The 19,228-nt window shown below is 32.7% G+C and overlaps 1 protein-coding gene across 3 annotated transcripts in view; it reads right to left on the bottom strand.

Moving 5' to 3' along the window:
• Positions 1-19,228, bottom strand: part of LOC126884789 (dynein regulatory complex subunit 2) — a 73,116-nt gene that overhangs the window by 26,682 nt on the left and 27,206 nt on the right. For 2 of the 3 annotated variants that reach the window (XM_050651023.1, XM_050651021.1), the window contains exons 2-3: positions 9,122-9,235; positions 8,681-9,040 (exon numbers count right to left, since the gene is read on the bottom strand). In XM_050651023.1, coding sequence (XP_050506980.1) covers positions 8,681-9,040; positions 9,122-9,235 — 474 coding nt within the window. Of the gene's footprint in view, positions 1-8,680; positions 9,041-9,121; positions 9,236-13,315; positions 13,409-19,228 lie in introns of those variants that run through there. The other variant, XM_050651022.1, reaches the window with a different exon arrangement.

Below are 19,228 nucleotides of genomic sequence, written 5' to 3'. Positions count from 1 at the left end.
TGTGTAAAAGTTTGAGTGAACTTTGAACTTCAACAAAGTGGTTAATAAAGCTTTAAAAATTACGTCCTAACGAAATCGATCCGTGGTCGGTGGAGGGGAATTAATCCGTGCACTCAAAAAATGAAATTGATTCTTCAAATATAGATATGCTGCGATTAATATCTCCGGAGCTTGTTGATGGATTTTGATCATAAGTTTGTCAATTTGTATGTACTCGTAGTTTTTTAGAGTACGGTATGTACACATATCCCCACCTAACATTACAAAAAGTTAGGGTGAACCCCCCTTATCACTCAGGGATATGAAAAATAGATTACGACCGATTCTAAGACCTACCAAATATTCATATATAATTTCATAAAAATCGGTCAAGCGGTCTCAGAGGAGTATGTCAACTAACACTGTGACAGGAGAATTTTATAGATGTAAATATATAGATGGCTATTAAAAAATGGGGGTTGGTGATAGAAGAGTGAAAATTAAGAGTTGTATGTATTTTTTAATTCTACACCATATAGAATTAAAGCAGACAATTTTTTTCAAAAAAATTTAAAAAAAGGGTCAGGGAAGCAACCCCTCTTTAAATTTATGGGTATTAAAAATATATTAAAACCTATTCTCAGTCCTACAGGATATACGTGTGAAATTTCATAAAAATTGGTCTAGCCGTTTCGGAGGAGTATGGTAACAAATACTGTTACAGGAGAATTTTATGTATATACAAGTAACTGTGAATTAAATAATAAAAGTGGCTAACTTTGACCGCATTTAACCTAGGCGAAAAGTTTTTTTTTTAAATTCGTGTAAAAATACCAGCTTGTGAAATCCCAAAGTAGATTTACTCTACAGTCAATATTAACAACTCTATTCAAATTGATTTTAAGCCAAAAATGACTGTAAATTAGGAAAATGTTTTCGGAATGATAAAAATGACTTTTGATCAATTTTTTTAAATTCTTTGAAAATATAAGTATTCTTCTTTCATGTAGTTTCCACAGAATTGCTGTATCGTTATTATTTTCTGAACAATAACATTGCAAAAAAAAAGCTCTTTATGATAAACGAATTGAATAAAATTTAAACTATTGACGAATCGTCTTTAAATTTTTTGTGCATGATACGTACTGGTCGTCTCAACTTTTAGTTCAATATTAAAGTCTTAAATTCATTTTTGCAAAAGTTATACCTAGCAAGTTGTTTATTTTCGAAATTTTAGTCTTATTTTGCAATTAGCGAAGCAACAAATGGTCGGACCAAAATTCAAAAACTGCCATTTTGAACCTTTGCTCATCTACTAAAAGATGAATGCTCTAAATAAGATATTTAATGAGCCTATTTTCCCTGTGCGATTTAAACGAAAAAAAACTGCCGTTCTTGATACTTATTTGTTAATAACTAAAATTCTCGTCCGAACTGTGATGGACATTTTTGTATTTATAATGTATTAGGTATATAGTAACCAAAAAACCCATTTGCAACCTGGCTGCTCAAGTGTCCTGACAAAAACCTTATTTCTCTGGACTACTCTTTCGCCCGTGCGAAAAGGAAATTCGTTTTGCATTGTTGTTAAAAAATGACGACTTGAAGTAGCGACAGACAACCACAAACGCTCGACTTTTTGCTGCCGACTTCGACCTCAAAAAGTGGTTCGTCTGTAAGCGGCCTAATAATAAGACGACTTACTGAGACTGAGACTACGCAGAAATAGAACAACTAAAAAAATAACAAACAATGAAAGAAAATTAATTAAATTGGATGTATATTAGATTAAAATAATTAAATCATCATCAAGGCATCTACACTCCCAGCGGAGTGATTGCCACCCTCTTTGGGAGCTTCCGATTAATTTGTGGTGGGGAATCAGTTTGCATTTAGATTTTTGTTTTACAATTGGTAATATGACTTGCAGCCTTCTATAATAATTCTCCATTTGTTCCTTTTTTTGCTTATGGTTATTCATTCTCTATGCAATACAATTTGGAGAAAAATGGCCAATATTATTAGAGAGACGGCTATTGAAATACTTGGGAAAACGTCAGGAAAGAAATTTGAGGATAAAGAGACTTGGTGGTGGTCAAATGAAGTACAAGGAAAAATAAAAGAGAAGTGAAAATTATATAAAAAGTGGCAAGAAACCAGATCGGACATAGATCTTCAAAACTATATGGCCGCCAAAAAGGAAGCGAAAGTAGCAGTAGCAAAAGCTAAAGCAGAAGCGTATTCAAACCTATACGATCAACTTGATATCAGGGAAGGCGAAGCAAAGATATACAGAGTGAGTTTTATGTAGGGAGACACTCAATTATCTCAAAAACGGCTTGGACGATTTTTATAGATTTTGGTAGGTAGGGATTTTCTAATGCGGCTGATATTATAGTGCTAATTACATTGTTGTCATATTTTCCGTTTTTCTGGAAATCTAATGAACTTTCTTATTTCAAATAGAACACCCAGTATATTTTTTGCGTTTTGTAGTCCTTAAGAAATACTAATTATTTTTCATGTTATATTCTCTATACCTAAATGCCATAATTTCGGAGTTATTGCTACATTTATTTTCAAAAAAAAAATTAAACAAATTATAAAAATCAATTTTTTTGGCCCTGGTAAACACTATTTTAGGTTCTTTGGATCATTGGGAAGAGAAAAGATCTTTTGTAAAATTGTTCTCTAAAATTAATCGTTTCCGAGTTATAAACAATTTAAAACTGAAAAAAATCGGATAATGACGATTTTTAAGGTTCAAGAACACAAGTAAAAAATATGATTTTTGAAATTACAAAGTACGTACATTCAAGCCCAACTCTTCTTCTAATGGCTTGCCATAATATTTTTTGCCTCATTTTATAGGTCTGGATCCCGCAATGAAAAAAAAGTTGATTAATAGCAAGCTGAGAATTTGTTAATAGCTTAAGGGTGTCCAGTCGAATAAACTTTGATATGTGTGAACACTGGAACAGGGGCAGTTTTAATTGTGGAACAGGTTAAAAATTTGGAATGGTCACAGCACGAAAACGGCACATTTATTTTGTCCGACAGAACAGACTTAAACTCTTCGAACAGAGATTAAACTCTCATGCAAAAATCAGACTGCTGTTTATCACCGAATGGGCGTTTTAATGAGTGGAACATGTAGAATATGTCAAATGACAGGAATTATGACAGGTAATAAATAGCAGTCTGATTTTTTCATGAGAGTTTAATCTCTGTTCGGAGAGTTTAAGTCTGTTCTGTCGGACAAAATAAATGTGCCGTTTTCGTGCTATGACCGTTCCAAATTTTTAACCTGTTTCAGTGTTCCCATATATTAAAGTTTATTTGACTAGACACCCTTAAGCTATTAACAAATTTTCAGCTTGCTATTATTCAACTTTTTTTTTCATACGCGGGATCCAGACCTATTATTCTACAATATTGCTTTTTAATTTTTAATGATGTGCATATGGGAGGACGGGCATTAACAACTAAAAAACAATGTTTTAAAATGAAACAATCTCAAATTACTTATCGGTAGCTGATAAAATAAAGCTTGAGGTTGATTTGGGTACTCCTCAGCTTCAAAAATAACATTGTTAATTTGTGTTCTTCAACCTTGAAAATCGTCATTATTCGATTTTTTTCAGTTTTAAATTGTTTATAACTCGGAAACGATTAATTTTAGAGAAAAATTAAAAAAATCTTTTTGTTCCCAATGATCCAAATAACCTAAAATAGTGTTTACCCGGGCGAAAAAAATTTATTTTTATAATTTGTTTAAAATTTTTTAAATAAATGTAGCAATAACTCCGAAATTATGACATTTAGGTATAGAGAATATAAAATGAAAAATAATCAGTATTTCTTAAGGAATTCAAAATGCAAAAAATATACAGGGTGTTCTATTTGAAATAAGAAAGTTCATTAGATTTCCAGAAAAACGGAAAATATGACAACAATGTAATTAGCACTATAATAACGGCCGCATTACCAAACCCCTACCTACCAAAACCTATAAAAATCGTGGAAGCCGTTTTCGAGATAATTGAGTGTTTCCATACATAAAACTCACTCTGTATAAAATAGCCAAACAGAGCAAAGAAAGCAAGAGATTTTAATCAGGTTAGATGTATTCGAGATGAAAATACTAATTCACGAAAAGGATGTCAAAAAGAGATGGAGAAAGTATTTTGACAGTTAATTAAATGAAGAATTTGACAGACAGCCTGTGGAGTTGACAGTAACAGCAATGGTTAGCAGAATAACAAACGAGGAAATGGCTCAAGCGCTTCAAAAATTAAAGAAAGGAAAAGCAGTCGGACCAGATGAGATTCCTGGGAAAGTATGGAGAGCATTGGGAGAGACAGGAATAATTTGGCTAGCAGGTCTGTTTAATAGAATTATGGAAGTTGGACAAATGCCAGACGAATGGAGGAGCATATTAGTACCTGTCTACAAAAACAAGAGAGACATACAATAATGTACAAACTACAGGGCTACAAAACTACTTAGCTACACCATGAAAATATGGGAGACCGTAATTGATAGATGGATACGTGAAGAAACCGAATTATCCGATAATCAATTTGGCTTTATGCAGGGCAGATCAACAACAGATGCAATTATCATTGTAAGGTAACATGGAAAAAATACAGGAATAAAGAGACAAACGCTCATATGGTAATCATTGATCTTGAGAAAGCATATGATAGAGTTCCTCGATAAATTCTGTGATGGGCACTCAATAAGAAAGAAGTCCCTGGCGAATATGTAAAGATTGTGAGAGATATGTATAAGGGAGTAACGACTAGTGTTAGGGCAGGTGTGGGAGAGACTGATAAATTTCAGGTGAAAGCAGTGGTGCAATCCTTTGCACCAAGGCTCGGTGCTTAGTCCTTATTTATTCTCATTAGTTTTGGACCAGATAACAGCGAAACTACAGGGTAGCATTCCATGGTGACTAATGTATGCTGATGATATAGTGTTAATAGGAAATAGTGAAAGAGACTTAGAACAAAAACTGGAACAGTGGAGACAAGCTCTGGAGGAAAAAGGTTTAAAACTTAGTAGGACAAAAACAGAGTATTTGGAATGTCCATTTAAAGATGGAGTTACTACAAATAAAATGGTATGTTTGGATGGCGAAATGATTGTGAAAACCAATAATTTTAAGTACCTAGGATCGATATTACAGAGTAATGTAGAAATAGATGGAGATGCATGCAGTAGAATTAGGGCTGAATGGATGAAGTGGAAAGAAGCGAGTGGTGTGTTGTGTGACAGAAAAATTCCAATAAAACTGAAAGGAAAATTCTATAAAACAGCCATTAGACCGGCTATGATGTACGGAACTGAATGGTGGGCAGTGAAAAAGAGAGAGGAACGAATGCATGTGGCGGAAATGAGAATGCTTAGATGGATGAGTGGAGTGACAAAGAAGGATAAAATTATAAATGAGTATATTAGGGGAAGTCTAGGTGTGGCACCAATTGATGCCAAAATGAGAGAGCATAGGTTAAGATGGTTTGGTCATGTTCAACGTCGAGACGTTAATCACCCAATACGAAGAATAGCTGAAGTGTAGATTCCTGGAAGGAGTAGGAAAGGAAGACCAAAGAAGACCTGGGGGGAGACGATAAGACAGGACCTGTTGATAAAGGGGATTAACATTGATATGACCCAAGATAGAATTGTGTTGAGAAATGCAATTAGGGAAACCGACCCCTCATAGGGATAAAAGGCAAAGAGAATGATGATGATGATGGTTATTCATTCTCTAATTTCCATCTTCTTGAGGTCCGTAATTATCTGGTTCTCTCATCTCGTTTTCGGTCTTCTTCGTGGTCTGCCTGATACTAGTCTCTATTTGGTGATTTTTTTGATAGCTGCTTCTGTATGTCTCCTTTTTATTAGGCTCAATCCATCTGAGTCTCTGTGTGCCTTGATAAATCTGATGATGTTTTCTCTTTTTAAGAGTTCTCTTACTTAGTAGTTTATCTGCTTCTTCTTCTTATATTAGGCCTCTTGACCTATTCTTAACCTATTTTGAGCTTGTATACGTATGTAGCTGTGATGTTGACTGCCAGCTATCTCGCCACCTTTTAAAGGGCCTTCCTGTTCAGGGCCGGTGATAGCGGGCCTGCAAGGGATGCACTGCAGGCGGGCGCCCCTGTTTGGGGGGCGCCAAAATGAGCTTTTTTCTGCGGGTGCTATACAAAATATTAATTTAAAAGAAACCGAAGGGCGCCTATGCAAGTTTTGCAGGCGGGCGCCCCTGTTTGGGGGGCGCCAAAATGAGCTTTTTTCTGCGGGTGCTATACAAAATATTAATTTAAAAGAAACCGAAGGGCGCCTATGCAAGTTTTGCAGGCGGGCGCCTTATACCCTAGCGCCGGTACTGTTCCTGTTGGTCTCTTATTAGTAGTAGTTCATCAGTTTTCTAAATTCATTATTATCTAAGTTTATTGTGTTAGTCTTCGAATGATTTTTTTCTCTAGGATCCTCAATATTTCTATCTTTTTCTGTGTCAGGCACATTACTTCATACTGTATGAACGCCATCTACCATATGTGATTAAAATAATTAATATTACTTAAATAATAACGCAAAAAAGCATTTAATATAAACTAAATAAAAAAATAGGTATGCGTTACAACCGTCATGAAATACCTACAAATATTTTAGACGTATATAGCCACAGATATAGCTATAGTTTATTTTTCCAATTTATTAAAAATACTTCAAATGTCACGTAAATGCATCAAGATAAGAAAAATTTGTATACGGAATGTTCTAGTAACGTCACGTTCGACAAACGTATGTTTATTTTTCTCGTGCAATTGCATCATTTGTCATAAATTTTGTTAAAATAATTTAACTACATGATTAAAAGAGAATTAATTGATAGTTGGTATAAATTATTAAAAAAACCTGTAGATTTTATCGATTTTAAAATTTTTCCAAATTTATTGTTTCTCAATATTGTCATTAGGAATTTTACGACACAGGCGTAGTAAAAAATTTAATTCCTAATTTAATAGTCGTTATCAATCGTTGGATCTGGGTACCACATCCGCTATCATGATTTTACTGACAATAATTCTAAATTAATAATGGATTCAGGGGATGGGTACGTATTTTCGGCTGCAATGCTATTCAAATGGGGATTCATTTTTTTCGAATCCTGAGAAAACTAATAAGTATTTTTGAAAAATTAAACGCAGAATGAAAGATTACGTTCTTACCGAGGGCAGAAAGTCCCTGAAAACTTCTCTAATGTTTATTTTAATAAATTACAGGGATGAAAAACTAAGAGAAAATGTAGTGTGATTTTTAATTTCAAATATCTCATTCAAAACAAACTTTTTATTTATTCTAAGGGACTTTCGGCCCTCGATAATAATTTAGTCTTTTTAATTTTTTTTTTAATATTTATTAGTTTTTCCAGGATTCGAAAAAATGGACACAATGTCCGTGGTGATATTTTCCAAATTGAACATTCGCTATCTTTGTCATACAACGCACTGAGTCAAATAGAAGATGATGACAAGACAGTGACAGTTTTAAATATTTGACATGACATTGGGAATATTTTGAGTTGTTGATCAAATAATATTGATAGTGTATTTGATAAATAATTGATTTAAGACGTGAACTTAATAAAAAGTTATTTATTTTTTATTATTTATTGAAGATCCAAGCAGAGAATACATCAGGATATATTCTGTGATCCAAGTATTTTTTGTTAAAGATGTTCAAAATTGTAAGCGTTCCATAGTAACAATATATTATTAAAAAATCACTTTAACACTTTTCCTCTTTTCTCGATTGAGTATTAGTTTTTGTTGTACATATAAATTATTACAATCACTGAATACATAGTTAGTGAAAAAATTATCACATTTATTAACTGAATTAATAATTTTGCAATTATAAAAAAAAACAGTTATACAAGAACATTCAAAAGCCATCTTTAAAGTTAATGATGACATTGCCAAGTAGAATGACATTCTAGTAATGTTTACATATCCATACCAGTGTGAATTTTACTACACGTAATTTGTCGTGTAAAGACAGAAAAAGTAGGGATAACCGTAAAATATTTACGAATTATGTACCGATGGCCTTAATAAATATATCTCATTTCCTATACCTTTGTGCTGTTTTAAGCCACGTTGTTCTTCTTTAGACAGGACCTAGACTAAAGATCTTTTCAGACCAAAGATCCTTGTTAGGATGGACGATAAGATGTCCAATCCTTTTTGTAGTAGGGAGTAGGGTAGGAAATATTCAATCCTCCCCTGTAGATAAAAATGAATCAAAGTAATATATGGCCCACTTTATATTCTCCAGGTTGATGCTTGTTGCGGAGGATTACCAGTTTTCTTTCCTAGGACGTTCAGACCGTTCTAGGTTTTCAGCCTGAGTCAATAATTGTTTGTGTTGTTATTGTCACTTGCTTGTTACAGTACAGTAACAAATATTTTTAAATAACTACGAAAAGGTTTTGTTGACTTGTTTGAAAAAGGCAAATAATATCAAGACAGAAGAAGTATTATTCATGAATTTCAAGATATGATTTTACCAGATATTGGTAGGGAACATTAATTAGAATAAATTAATGCTAACAATTTTGACCTATTACCAAAGCAGTTGCCCTTGAAGCTTAAGGGATTATCAAAGATATAGTGAATGTTTTACTTACCTCATGCTGATCTTCATAATACTTTTGCATATAGAGATCCGCCTCCTTTTTCATAGACTTCTCATTCAATTCTTGCCTATACAGAATCGTTTGTAAATACCTTCGTTCTTCATCTGCATTCTCTAAAATATTACTTTGTTCTTTTTCGGCGCATCTCAGCAGCTCATTTAAGTCGTCCTGATATTGATTGTTCAGTTTATCTATATAATTGTTCTGTTTGTCTAAGATGGTGTTGATGTGGTTTGAATGCGACGTATAGTTGCTTAGATAGTCATCTTCTGCTTCGTCCAGCTCTTTGACAAGTCTTGAGATTGTCTGGTTTTTATAACGTACCACTCTTTCTATCCATTTCCTTAAATGCTAAAAAAATATTGACGAGATTTGATTTATATGTAATTTCCTTGAATTTCACTAATTTTATCTTTTATACCGTATGTTTACCTCAACATTGTCTTTCATTTCTTGGCATTTTGTTCGTCTTAATATCTGATGCCAGTTTTGATTAATTTTCGCAAGATTTAGCCTTGAAAATGCTTCCTCCTTTTTTACTTTTTTCTGAAAATAAAACTCATAATTAGAAAACTAACTGATCATGACAAAAAAACTAAAATTATAAAATTTCAAAAATGTTTTAAAACATTTCTTCTTAAAAGAGTTCCAAAAACAAAAATAATGAGTTAGTACCAGACAAATACAATAATACAAAGCCATGCCATAGAAAATGTTGAATATTATATGGGTCATGCCATCAAGCTATGAAAACCAAATCAAGACGCTGAGATTTGAAATTAATAGAAGAACACAACTGACATTGGCCGCTTTCGACATAGTAACATCTATCTTGAATAACGCCTCAATTCCTATAAACTTACAGAAAAAGTTTTACTAAAAATCTTTTATAAAAGGTACATTTATTAAAAAGACCCTTTTGGGATACATCACAGAACGATTTCGGAATGGCAATTCCATCATCAGTGCTGCAAACGAGGTATGCATGGTTGAATGACTAAAAATATCTTGGTGAAAACCCTTTAAATTGTGTAAAGTTCTTATAATGTTAAATCGTTAGATAATATGTTGTGATGTTTGAACTTTTACTTGACTTTACATCATATCCCTCAAACTTTCAGATGTGGCCACCTTCAAGCCATATATTTTGGTAAAAGTGGGAAAACTGGCACGTACAGAAATACCTCCAAATATAAATTAATATATTTTATAAACAATCCTTGAGAACCATGTAGACTACAAACAATTTAGAGTAGTTATATTTTGATTAAATGCTATTTATAATTGATTAAATAAATGATAAGGATACTTGTATTTGTTTTGACAATATGTTTATTTATTTAATTCTAATCTTTTAGCTTATTCTGCTAAATTTGCTTAGATAAAATATATAGGTTTTGGAAAGTTTTAAGTATCTCGTAATTATTTTTGTACAAAAAAAAATAAATATAAAGCAAGACGAGTGTAGGACAAACCATTTGTGTATAGAAAACCTTTTTCTTCTGTTATACCGTATGCCTATTTTCAATGATCCTCCAGAATATTATTATTTCAGCATTTTCGTGGCCGTCTTTTCTGAGGAGTAATATTTCGCTGTTTTTATTACTCCGGGCGTAACCCCAAAGGGGCACCAAACCGAAGATTTGGTAAATAAGAAATATGTATTTTAAATGAGATAATCATTTTTTATATACAATTTTAATTATTTCATGAACAGCTAGAGAAATCTCAAAAATCAAATATTGCGCTATTACTGAAAAAATAATTATTCCATTCCTGAAATATTAAACTTACTCCGCCAAAAATATATCATTTTGTCATTTTGTTGTTCCTTCCTAATCTTTTTCTTTGAAGTAGATTGAACTACGCTTGGCATATCTAATCTATTTTATGTCGTAAACTAAAGCGACACACGAAATAGTCAAATAAACATCAAATCACAGTCCTTGACGAGTAGAAACATAAATTAACACCCATAAAACGCAACTTAGCAGTTTTACTCCAACAAAAACACAACTTACTGGATCAAGCAGTTTTACTCGTATAAAGTGAATCTTTTATTCGAATTTATGATCATCATCATAGTCATTAACATCTTAGTAGATGTGTTGTGGTTCATAATTGGGCTTCAGCAGCTCGGACAGTTTGATTGATAATATTTCTCCACTGGTCGCGGTCATCAGTTACATGTATTGCCTCAGTATACTGTTTGTTGAGAAGCTTTTTAGTAATGTCCGCCCATCGCTGTGGATATCTTCCGCGTTGGCGTTGAGTCTGAGGCCTTCCTTGGACCACCAACCGCTCCATTTTGTGATCACTCCGATGGATATGACCAAAGAACTTTAAAATTCTAGAGTAAACGGTACTGGAGAGACGCTGATCCGGTTTAATTTCATCCAGAACCGAGACATTTGTACGGCGAGCCGTCCATGGAATTCGAAGCAGGCGTCTCCATGTCCACATTTCAAAGGCGTCTATACGTCGTCTATCTGATTCTTTGACTGTCCATGTCTCGCATGATTAGTAAAATATGGAAAAGACCAGAGTTGAAACGAGTCTCTTTTTGTTTGTCATAGTAATGTGACGATCACGCCAGACCCCGTTTAGTTCACTCATTGCTGCTCTTGCTAGTTGAATGCGTCTTCTAATTTCGGGTTCACAACTGCCTGTGTTGTTAACTAGAGCTCCAAGATATATCATAGATGAGACTACCTCGCATCCCGCAATAGTTTGGGTTTCAGGAAACTGTTGTTGGCGATCAATAACCATGATTTTGGTTTTGTTGTAGTTAACCATAATTTATGATAATTACCCGTAAACAAATACTCTATGAATTATGATTATGTATTTGACTTGAGTATCTTTTCCCTTCTCGTCTATGCGTTTATTAGGCAAAAACATTATTTACTGTTGCTGGTGAACGGGTGGTTTCCTGCAGTGAAAGGTTTAAAATTTTATTTTATATTGGTGTTAATAATTTACCTACGACTATTATTACAATTCCGGGTTTGTTCTGCCCTGATTTTAAACTTTTTTTTTCGTGTAAAAAATATTGGACAATCTTTTTTATTTGTTGTTATTTTAAGTGGTGTGGAAATTAAATTAATTGTGAAAATGGTAAGTATCATAATCATTGCATAGAATAATAATAATTCATTTTAAACTGTTATAATAGGGTTTCCTCTAATAAAATCCACAATTTACAATTTATTTAAAAAAAAAGAAAATAATTAAGACATTGTTTCTGCGTAACTTGAAACCATATGGGAATGCAACCAAATATAAAATTGTGTCAATCTTATATTTCACAATATCGAAAATTATTATTATGAAAACATGTTTGCAATTAATTAAAAACTATGTTTTGATATGCAATTACATCCCTTTAATTGAATTTTTTCTCTCAAATTACAGATACCCGACGCACTGTTCATTTAATACGAATAATGCGATAACTCTTTTATTGTTATTGCTTAATTAATTAATAATAATAAAAGAGTTATCACATTATTTGTAATAACAGAAAAGGGCTAATTATTAATAATAAAAGACTTATCACATTATTTCTAATAAATGAGAAGGGAGTTGTTGAAAAGTAAAATGAATGTAAGATAAAAATTTCTTTCTAAAAAGTTTTGCATGGTCTAAAATCTAAGATGCAACCATCAAATCCTATCAAATTTTTTCAATTTTATATGAGATATATAAAATATGAGTTTGGATCAAAAGTAAAGTGTCTTTCTAGATCACAATATATTTCAATTAGAAGGATGTAGTTGCATATAGAAACACTGTTTTTAATGCTGAACAACTTTTCATAATAACTTTTCAATATTGTGAAACTAAACGTACTTTGCTCTTGACCGAAATTCATATTTTTTGACATACCTCGTATAAGATTCATAAAATTTTATATTTAATGGTTGCATTCTGAGTTCAATACAATGCAGAACTTTTTATGAAGAATAACTTTTTCTCGTAAAATTAATAATAAAACAGTTTCCCATATGGTTCCTAGTTCTGTAGACACCCTGTATAAAATTTGTTTGAAAACTTTGAAATGACAAAATATTATTGTTTATTTACTTAAATGTATATTTTTAATTTAATATGTAGGGTGCTTCATTGATGTTGCAAAAACTTTAAGGGGAAAGGGCAAAACGTCGGCTGTTAAAAATGTTCAATGTGTTTTAAATGTATTCATTTCTTTTTCGAATCCTGAGAAAACTAATAAGTATTTTTTAAAAATTTAAACGCACAATGAAAGATAACGTTATTGCCGAGGGCCGACAGTCCCTTAAAATAAATAAAAAGTTTATTTTGAATTAAACATTTGCAATTATTAAAAATCACACCAAGTTTTCTCTTTAATTTTCACCCCTGTAACTTATTAAAATAAACATTATAGAATTTTTCTGGAACTCTCGGCATCGGTAATAATGTAGTCTTTCATTCTGGGTTTAAATTTTTCAAAAATATTTATTAGTTTTATACATATAGTAGATTTAAAGGGCGCTAAAATATGTCCCGCACGCGGGCGCCAATCAGCTTTGCGGGGGCCATGTATTTTATCTTTTTCCTGGAGATCTCTGAATAAATATCTCATTATGTAAACTATCAACGTACCTGTTTTTGTTTATTGATTTTTTTATTGTTGACGTGTTTATTAAACTTGATTACAGTTACTTCGTACAGTTTTTATTTATCAAAGTAAATAACACACATATGCGAAGATCATCAGTTTTAATAATATAATCATTAATTTGCAAATCGCCCACGTGATATTATATAACTAATTTAAACGAACAATAACAAAATAGGTTTTTAAACGATAAAGTCTGAAAACGCTTTTGGAAATAAAAATAAAACAAAACAAATAAGTTTTAATCTGAATTGAGAAAAGTTATTGGAAATTTTATTTATTTAATTAATATTTTTCTTGTCATATAAAGAAGAATTAATTCTTCTTGTCATACCTTTTCCAGTGAGGTCTATTTTTTATCATGGCTGTTGTATTTGTCTGTTCCACTGTAATTTAGGAGGTCCTCTTTTGCTCCTTGTATTTGTTTCCATTACTACGTTCAATCGGTATTTTTATCTCATCCATCTGTCGTATGTGAAATTATGAAATCGCACTTCTCTGAGCCATATAGTGAGCAGGCTTTCACTATTGCCTTAAAGATTTATTATTTAGTTTTTACCTTGTAATATCTTTTCTATATTAATACGACCAGAAGGGATATACGGAAGTGAAACAAGGACATTGAGAAAGAAAGAAATCAATAAACTATTAGTATATAGGAACGGAAAATCCTGCGAATTCTATATGGTGCTTGCAGGGACAGAGTTACAAATAAATGGAGGAGTAGATACAACAATGAATTAGAGACTCTCTTCTAGTAGAAAAATATCGTGAGATACATAAAAGCCAATAGACTAAGATGGGTAAGCCACGTGGTACGGAGTGATGACGACAGACTGATTAGCAATGTCTTTTGGGAAAGACCAGATGGACCAGATAGAAGATGGGCAGGACGGCCTAGAAAAAGGTGGATAGATGCAGTGAGAGATGACCTGGAGAAGATGGAAATGAGACCATGGGAACAGGGCCGTAACTACCATTGGGGCAACCGGGGCAGTGCCCCGGGGCCCCAAGCTAAGAGGTTGGTTGGCCGTGCATAGATTGTAAAGAGGTCAAATAAACTTTTTAAAGTACTTTCAGTCAAGTTCTACTTCCAGTTGTCCAATTGTAATAAGTACTTATTCTTCTTCAGTGCCTTATCCGGTCCGGATGTTGGCGATCATCAAGGGTATCATTGTTTTGTTGACTGCTCTGCGAAACAGCTCCGCGGAGGTTATCCCAAACCATTGTCGGAGGTTTTTCAACCACGAGATACGACGGCGTCCCGGTCCTCTGCTGCCAAATACTGTAATAAGTAATACGTGTAATAAGTACACAGTATATTAATTCTAACCACTTCAATGATCGATTTTAACCTGCTTCACCTGCACCATTATAAAAAATTATGTCTCAAAATCTCTCCATGAAGTCACCTCATTTTCTTTGCTTTCAAACTACACAGCAGCTCCGTCTTTTAGATGGCTTTTTATAATCTATTTGCAGTCTTCAAAGTTCTGCATATGTTGGAATTTGTTTTTTAAGATTTTAATGAAAGGTACTGGATGTCGTTTTCTAATATCCCCGCTAAATTGGATTCTGCTCTCATTAGAGTTGTATACAATAATTGTAATTATTACTTCTCGACGGTCTCCTCCTTTTTGACATTTTTCTATCTCCTTCAATTTTTCTTCCATCTTTTCAATTTCGTGTATCTTCTCAGCAATCTGGCTTACCTTCTGCATTTTCTCTAAATAAACCTTTATATCTTCATATTTTTCCAACTTCCAACAAACAGTATCGTTCGTTGGGAGGCACGGAAGTCCTCATACCAACCTCAAAGAATTCCTCAAAAGTTACTCTAAAACCTCTCAATCCAATACGCTGGGCTGAAAGATTTGATGCAGTTAATACATTGGAACACAGATTTTGCGATGTTTTGAAGTGCCTTTCAAGTCTAGTTCTGACAAGTAACAAAAGAAATGAAAGAGACGAAGCAGCACAACTGAAAAATAGAAAATAGAATCATTCAAATTTGTTTTGTTACTAGTTGTGCAAAATAAAATCCTTGAAACCCTCAACATAGTCTCGAAACCATTCCAATCAAAATCTTTGGACCTTTTAAGAGCTTACAGTTTACTTGCAGAGAGTCTCTTAAAACTAACTGAAATGAGAGGATAATTTGAAACCTTCTTTGAAGTGGCTTCAAATAATACAGGGTGAGGCAGATAACAGGCCTATTAGAAATATCTCGAGAACTAAAGGCAACAGAATCATGAAATTTGGAGTACAGGGGTTTTGAAGGATGATCTATTAAATGAAAATATTTTCATCTCTTTGCAACTTCCGGTTATACCGGAAGTTGCTTATAACTTCGTTTTTTTAATGGGACACCCTGTATATTTCTACATTTTTGGATTCTCTTTGATGTCTTCTTTCTTAAAATGTGAGGTTTTGTAATGTTATACAGGGTATTTTAAAAGATAATTACGTTTTTTTATTAATTTCGTAGCAATATTCACACCCTGTAGAATTGTAGCAGTTTGACAACTAAAACTCTACTTACGTTCAAATGATTTTTAATATAGTCTACTATTGTTAAGAATCATTGGCGTATCTATATTTTCAATTTTAGTATACAGGGTTGGTCGAAACTCAGAATGAGTATTTTCTGAGTTTTCTTAAATGGAACACCCTATATTTTAGTATTGTTATGAAATGATATTTTATGGTACTTTTTTATTTCTTAAGCATTCCCTATACCTAACTGCTTTAATTTGTGCTTAATTGTTAATCACACCAATAATCTTAACTACGTAGGTATTTTGATAGCTAAACCATTATTGGTAATTTTAAGAATCAGTCTGGATTAATATGTATTTATTTCTGAAAAATTATATATAATTGAACATTTTCACGGCCAACCTAATAAAATTTTACGTATTTTTTATTGCAGTTAATGTTTAGCTTGAATCACCAATAACTCACAAATTAAAGCAGTTAGGTATAGAGAATACTTATAAAATAAAAAAGTACTATGAAATATCATTTCATTACAATACTAAAATACAGGATGTTCTATTTAAGAAAACTCAGAAAATATTCATTCCGAGTTTCGGCCAACCCTGTATACTTAAATTTCAAAATTAGCTATACTAATGATTCTTAACAATAATAGACTATGTTAAAAATCACTTGAACCTAAGCAGAGTTTTTAGTGTTAAACTATTACAATTCTACAGGGTGTGAATTTTGCTACGAAATTAATAAAAAAACGTAAATATATTTTAAAATACCCTGTATAATATTACAAAATCTCATATTTTAAGAAAGAAGATATTGAGGAGAATCCAAAAATGTAAAAATATACAGGGTGTCTCATTTAAAAAAACGAAGTTATAAGCAACTTCCGGTATAACCGGAAGTTGCAAAGAGATGAAAATATTTTCATTTAATAGATCATCCTTCAAAACCCCTTTATTCCAATTTTCATGATTCTGTTGCCTTTAGTTCTCGAGATATTTCTAATAGGCCAGTTATCTGCCTCACCCTATATATGTGTTAACGTTGGGGAATACCAGTAGGGTTCGCTTCAAAAAGAATGGAGAAGATGAAAAAACATTTCGATGAACTGTGCGAAGATGAAAGTCTTTAAGATCCCAAGTTATGATTTTGAGTAACTGTGTCTTACTCAATGATCGACACAGCATGCAATCAGCTATACACTCGCTTTCAAGGAATGAGAGGAGTGTTAGATACGTACCGAATTGTTCAACCTGATTTTATTTTGAACGCAAATGAACAAGACCTTCAAAACAAAGCAATCAACTTCGTAAATCGTTTTCCAGATGAGAGATGGGGGTTTCCCCCCTCCTCTGGGGGGTAAACCCCCGAGAGCCACCGGTAGGGGGACCAGATCACGTTTGCCCCGGGGGCCCCCAACATCGTACTTACGGCCCTGCATGGCAAATAGTAGCACAGGAACGGAACCAATGGAAGACAATAGTAAACGCGGTAATGACTCACGAAGAATTGAAAAACCCAAAAATGAGGATTGTATCTATAGCCCAGTAAATGAACGGGAAATTCGGCGATACCGTGTAATTTTCAGGGGCAACTCTGAATTGCATGAAAAGTTGGATTTAGGTTCTACTTACCCTTCGCTTTAAAGTTGAAATTGTGCCGTTGGTTGCTTTTACTTGGGGGGTCACAGTCACCCCTTCTCGGGGGTGAAAAAACATACGTGCAAGATAAGACCGGAAATGGATAAATTGACTGATTTTAAGCAACTTTTGTTCTATAGATTTTTTTACGTAAGTCAATACTTTTCGAGTTATTTGCCATTGAAAATGTTGATTTTTCGACAAAAAAACTACGTTTTCAGACGGTTTTTCGCGAATATCTCAAAAAGTAAATATTTTATCGAAAAAAATATTCTTAGCAAAAGTGTAGCTTATAAAAATCCCAAAAATGGTGTATCAGTAAAGTCTATCAATCACATACAAACAAAGTTGTAGCTCATGAAAAATACGTTCTTATTCGTCTAATTCCAAATCGAATATTTCAAGGTGAAATCACCGAAAAATTAAGCACTTTTCGGGAAAAATATATTTAAACTTTTTTAAAGTGTTTATAAAAAGCTTTGTTTTAATTGTTAACAAAAGTTTTAGCATTAAAAATAAGCAAGTTACGCTCAAAATAAAGTTGGCCCTCTTTTTTTTTGTAAAAAATCATGAAAATCTCGCCGTGTTTAGCTCCCCAAATAAAATTAATCGCTACCGCTTTACAAACAATTTACTTACCTATCTATGTTTTATATGATCTGTCAGTCCCACCGGTTTAAAGTGTTTATTTTTGAAAGGGTTATAATTGAGAAAGCTTGAATGAGTCACTAATCACTAGTGTATGCAAATTTTGAACAGCCATATCTTAACCAATTTTTGTCTTGGAGAAACAAAATAAACCAGCATATTTATAATAGCAAAACCTACATTTTTTTACTCTTTAAGATTTTTCTTATCACTAATACTTTTTAAGTTATTTTTAAAAAATGAAATTTTTCAAAAATTTTTATAATTTTTTTTACTATAAAACCAAATGTTTTTAAAAATAATCACTTCAAACCGATCAAACTTACAGATCATATAAACAATACACATACAGTTAAAATAGATGGTAAAGCCAAACGATTAATTTCATTTAGGGTGCTAAATAGAGGAAGGTTTTCACGGTTTTTTTTACCAAAAAAAGGGACCAACTTTTTTTTCAGTGTAACTCGTTTATTTTTGATGCTGTAAACTTTTGTAAAAAAACAAATAATAAGCTTTTTCTCGATACTTTAAAAAATTTTTCCCGAAAAACGCTTCTTTCTTCGGTGATTTCGCGTTGAATTATTCGATTTGGAATTAGACGAATAAGAACGTATTTTTCATGAGCTACAACTTTGCTTCTACTCAATTTGTAGACTTTTCTGGTACACCATTTTTTTCGTTTTTTTATAGGTTACACTTTTGCTGCAAATATTTTTTCGACAAAATATTTACTTTTTGAGTTATTTAGGAAAAACGGTCTGAAAACGTAGTTTTTTGTCGAAAAATCAACATTTTAAATCGCGAATAATTCGAAAAGTATTAACTTACATAAAAAACTTTATAGAACAAAAGGTGCTTAAAATAAGTCAATTTATCCATTTCCGGCCTTATTTTAAACAGGCGTTTTTCACCCCCGAGAAGGGGTAAATGTCACCCCCCAAGTAAAAGCAACCAACGGCACAAATTCAACTTTGAAGTGGAGGGTAAGTAGAATCTAAATCCAAATTTTCATGCAATTCGGAGTTGCCCCTGGAAATTACACTCCAAAAGGGTTATTTATTGGGCTACTAATATATTCGCCCCATATAGTCGAGTTTAATTGTCGTATTG

This window comes from Diabrotica virgifera, chromosome 5 (assembly GCF_917563875.1).
Source record: "Diabrotica virgifera virgifera chromosome 5, PGI_DIABVI_V3a".
Lineage (NCBI taxonomy): Eukaryota > Metazoa > Arthropoda > Insecta > Coleoptera > Chrysomelidae > Diabrotica > Diabrotica virgifera.
Note: the sequence above shows the minus strand (reverse complement) of the source record. Positions and strands in the feature narration are given on the sequence as shown.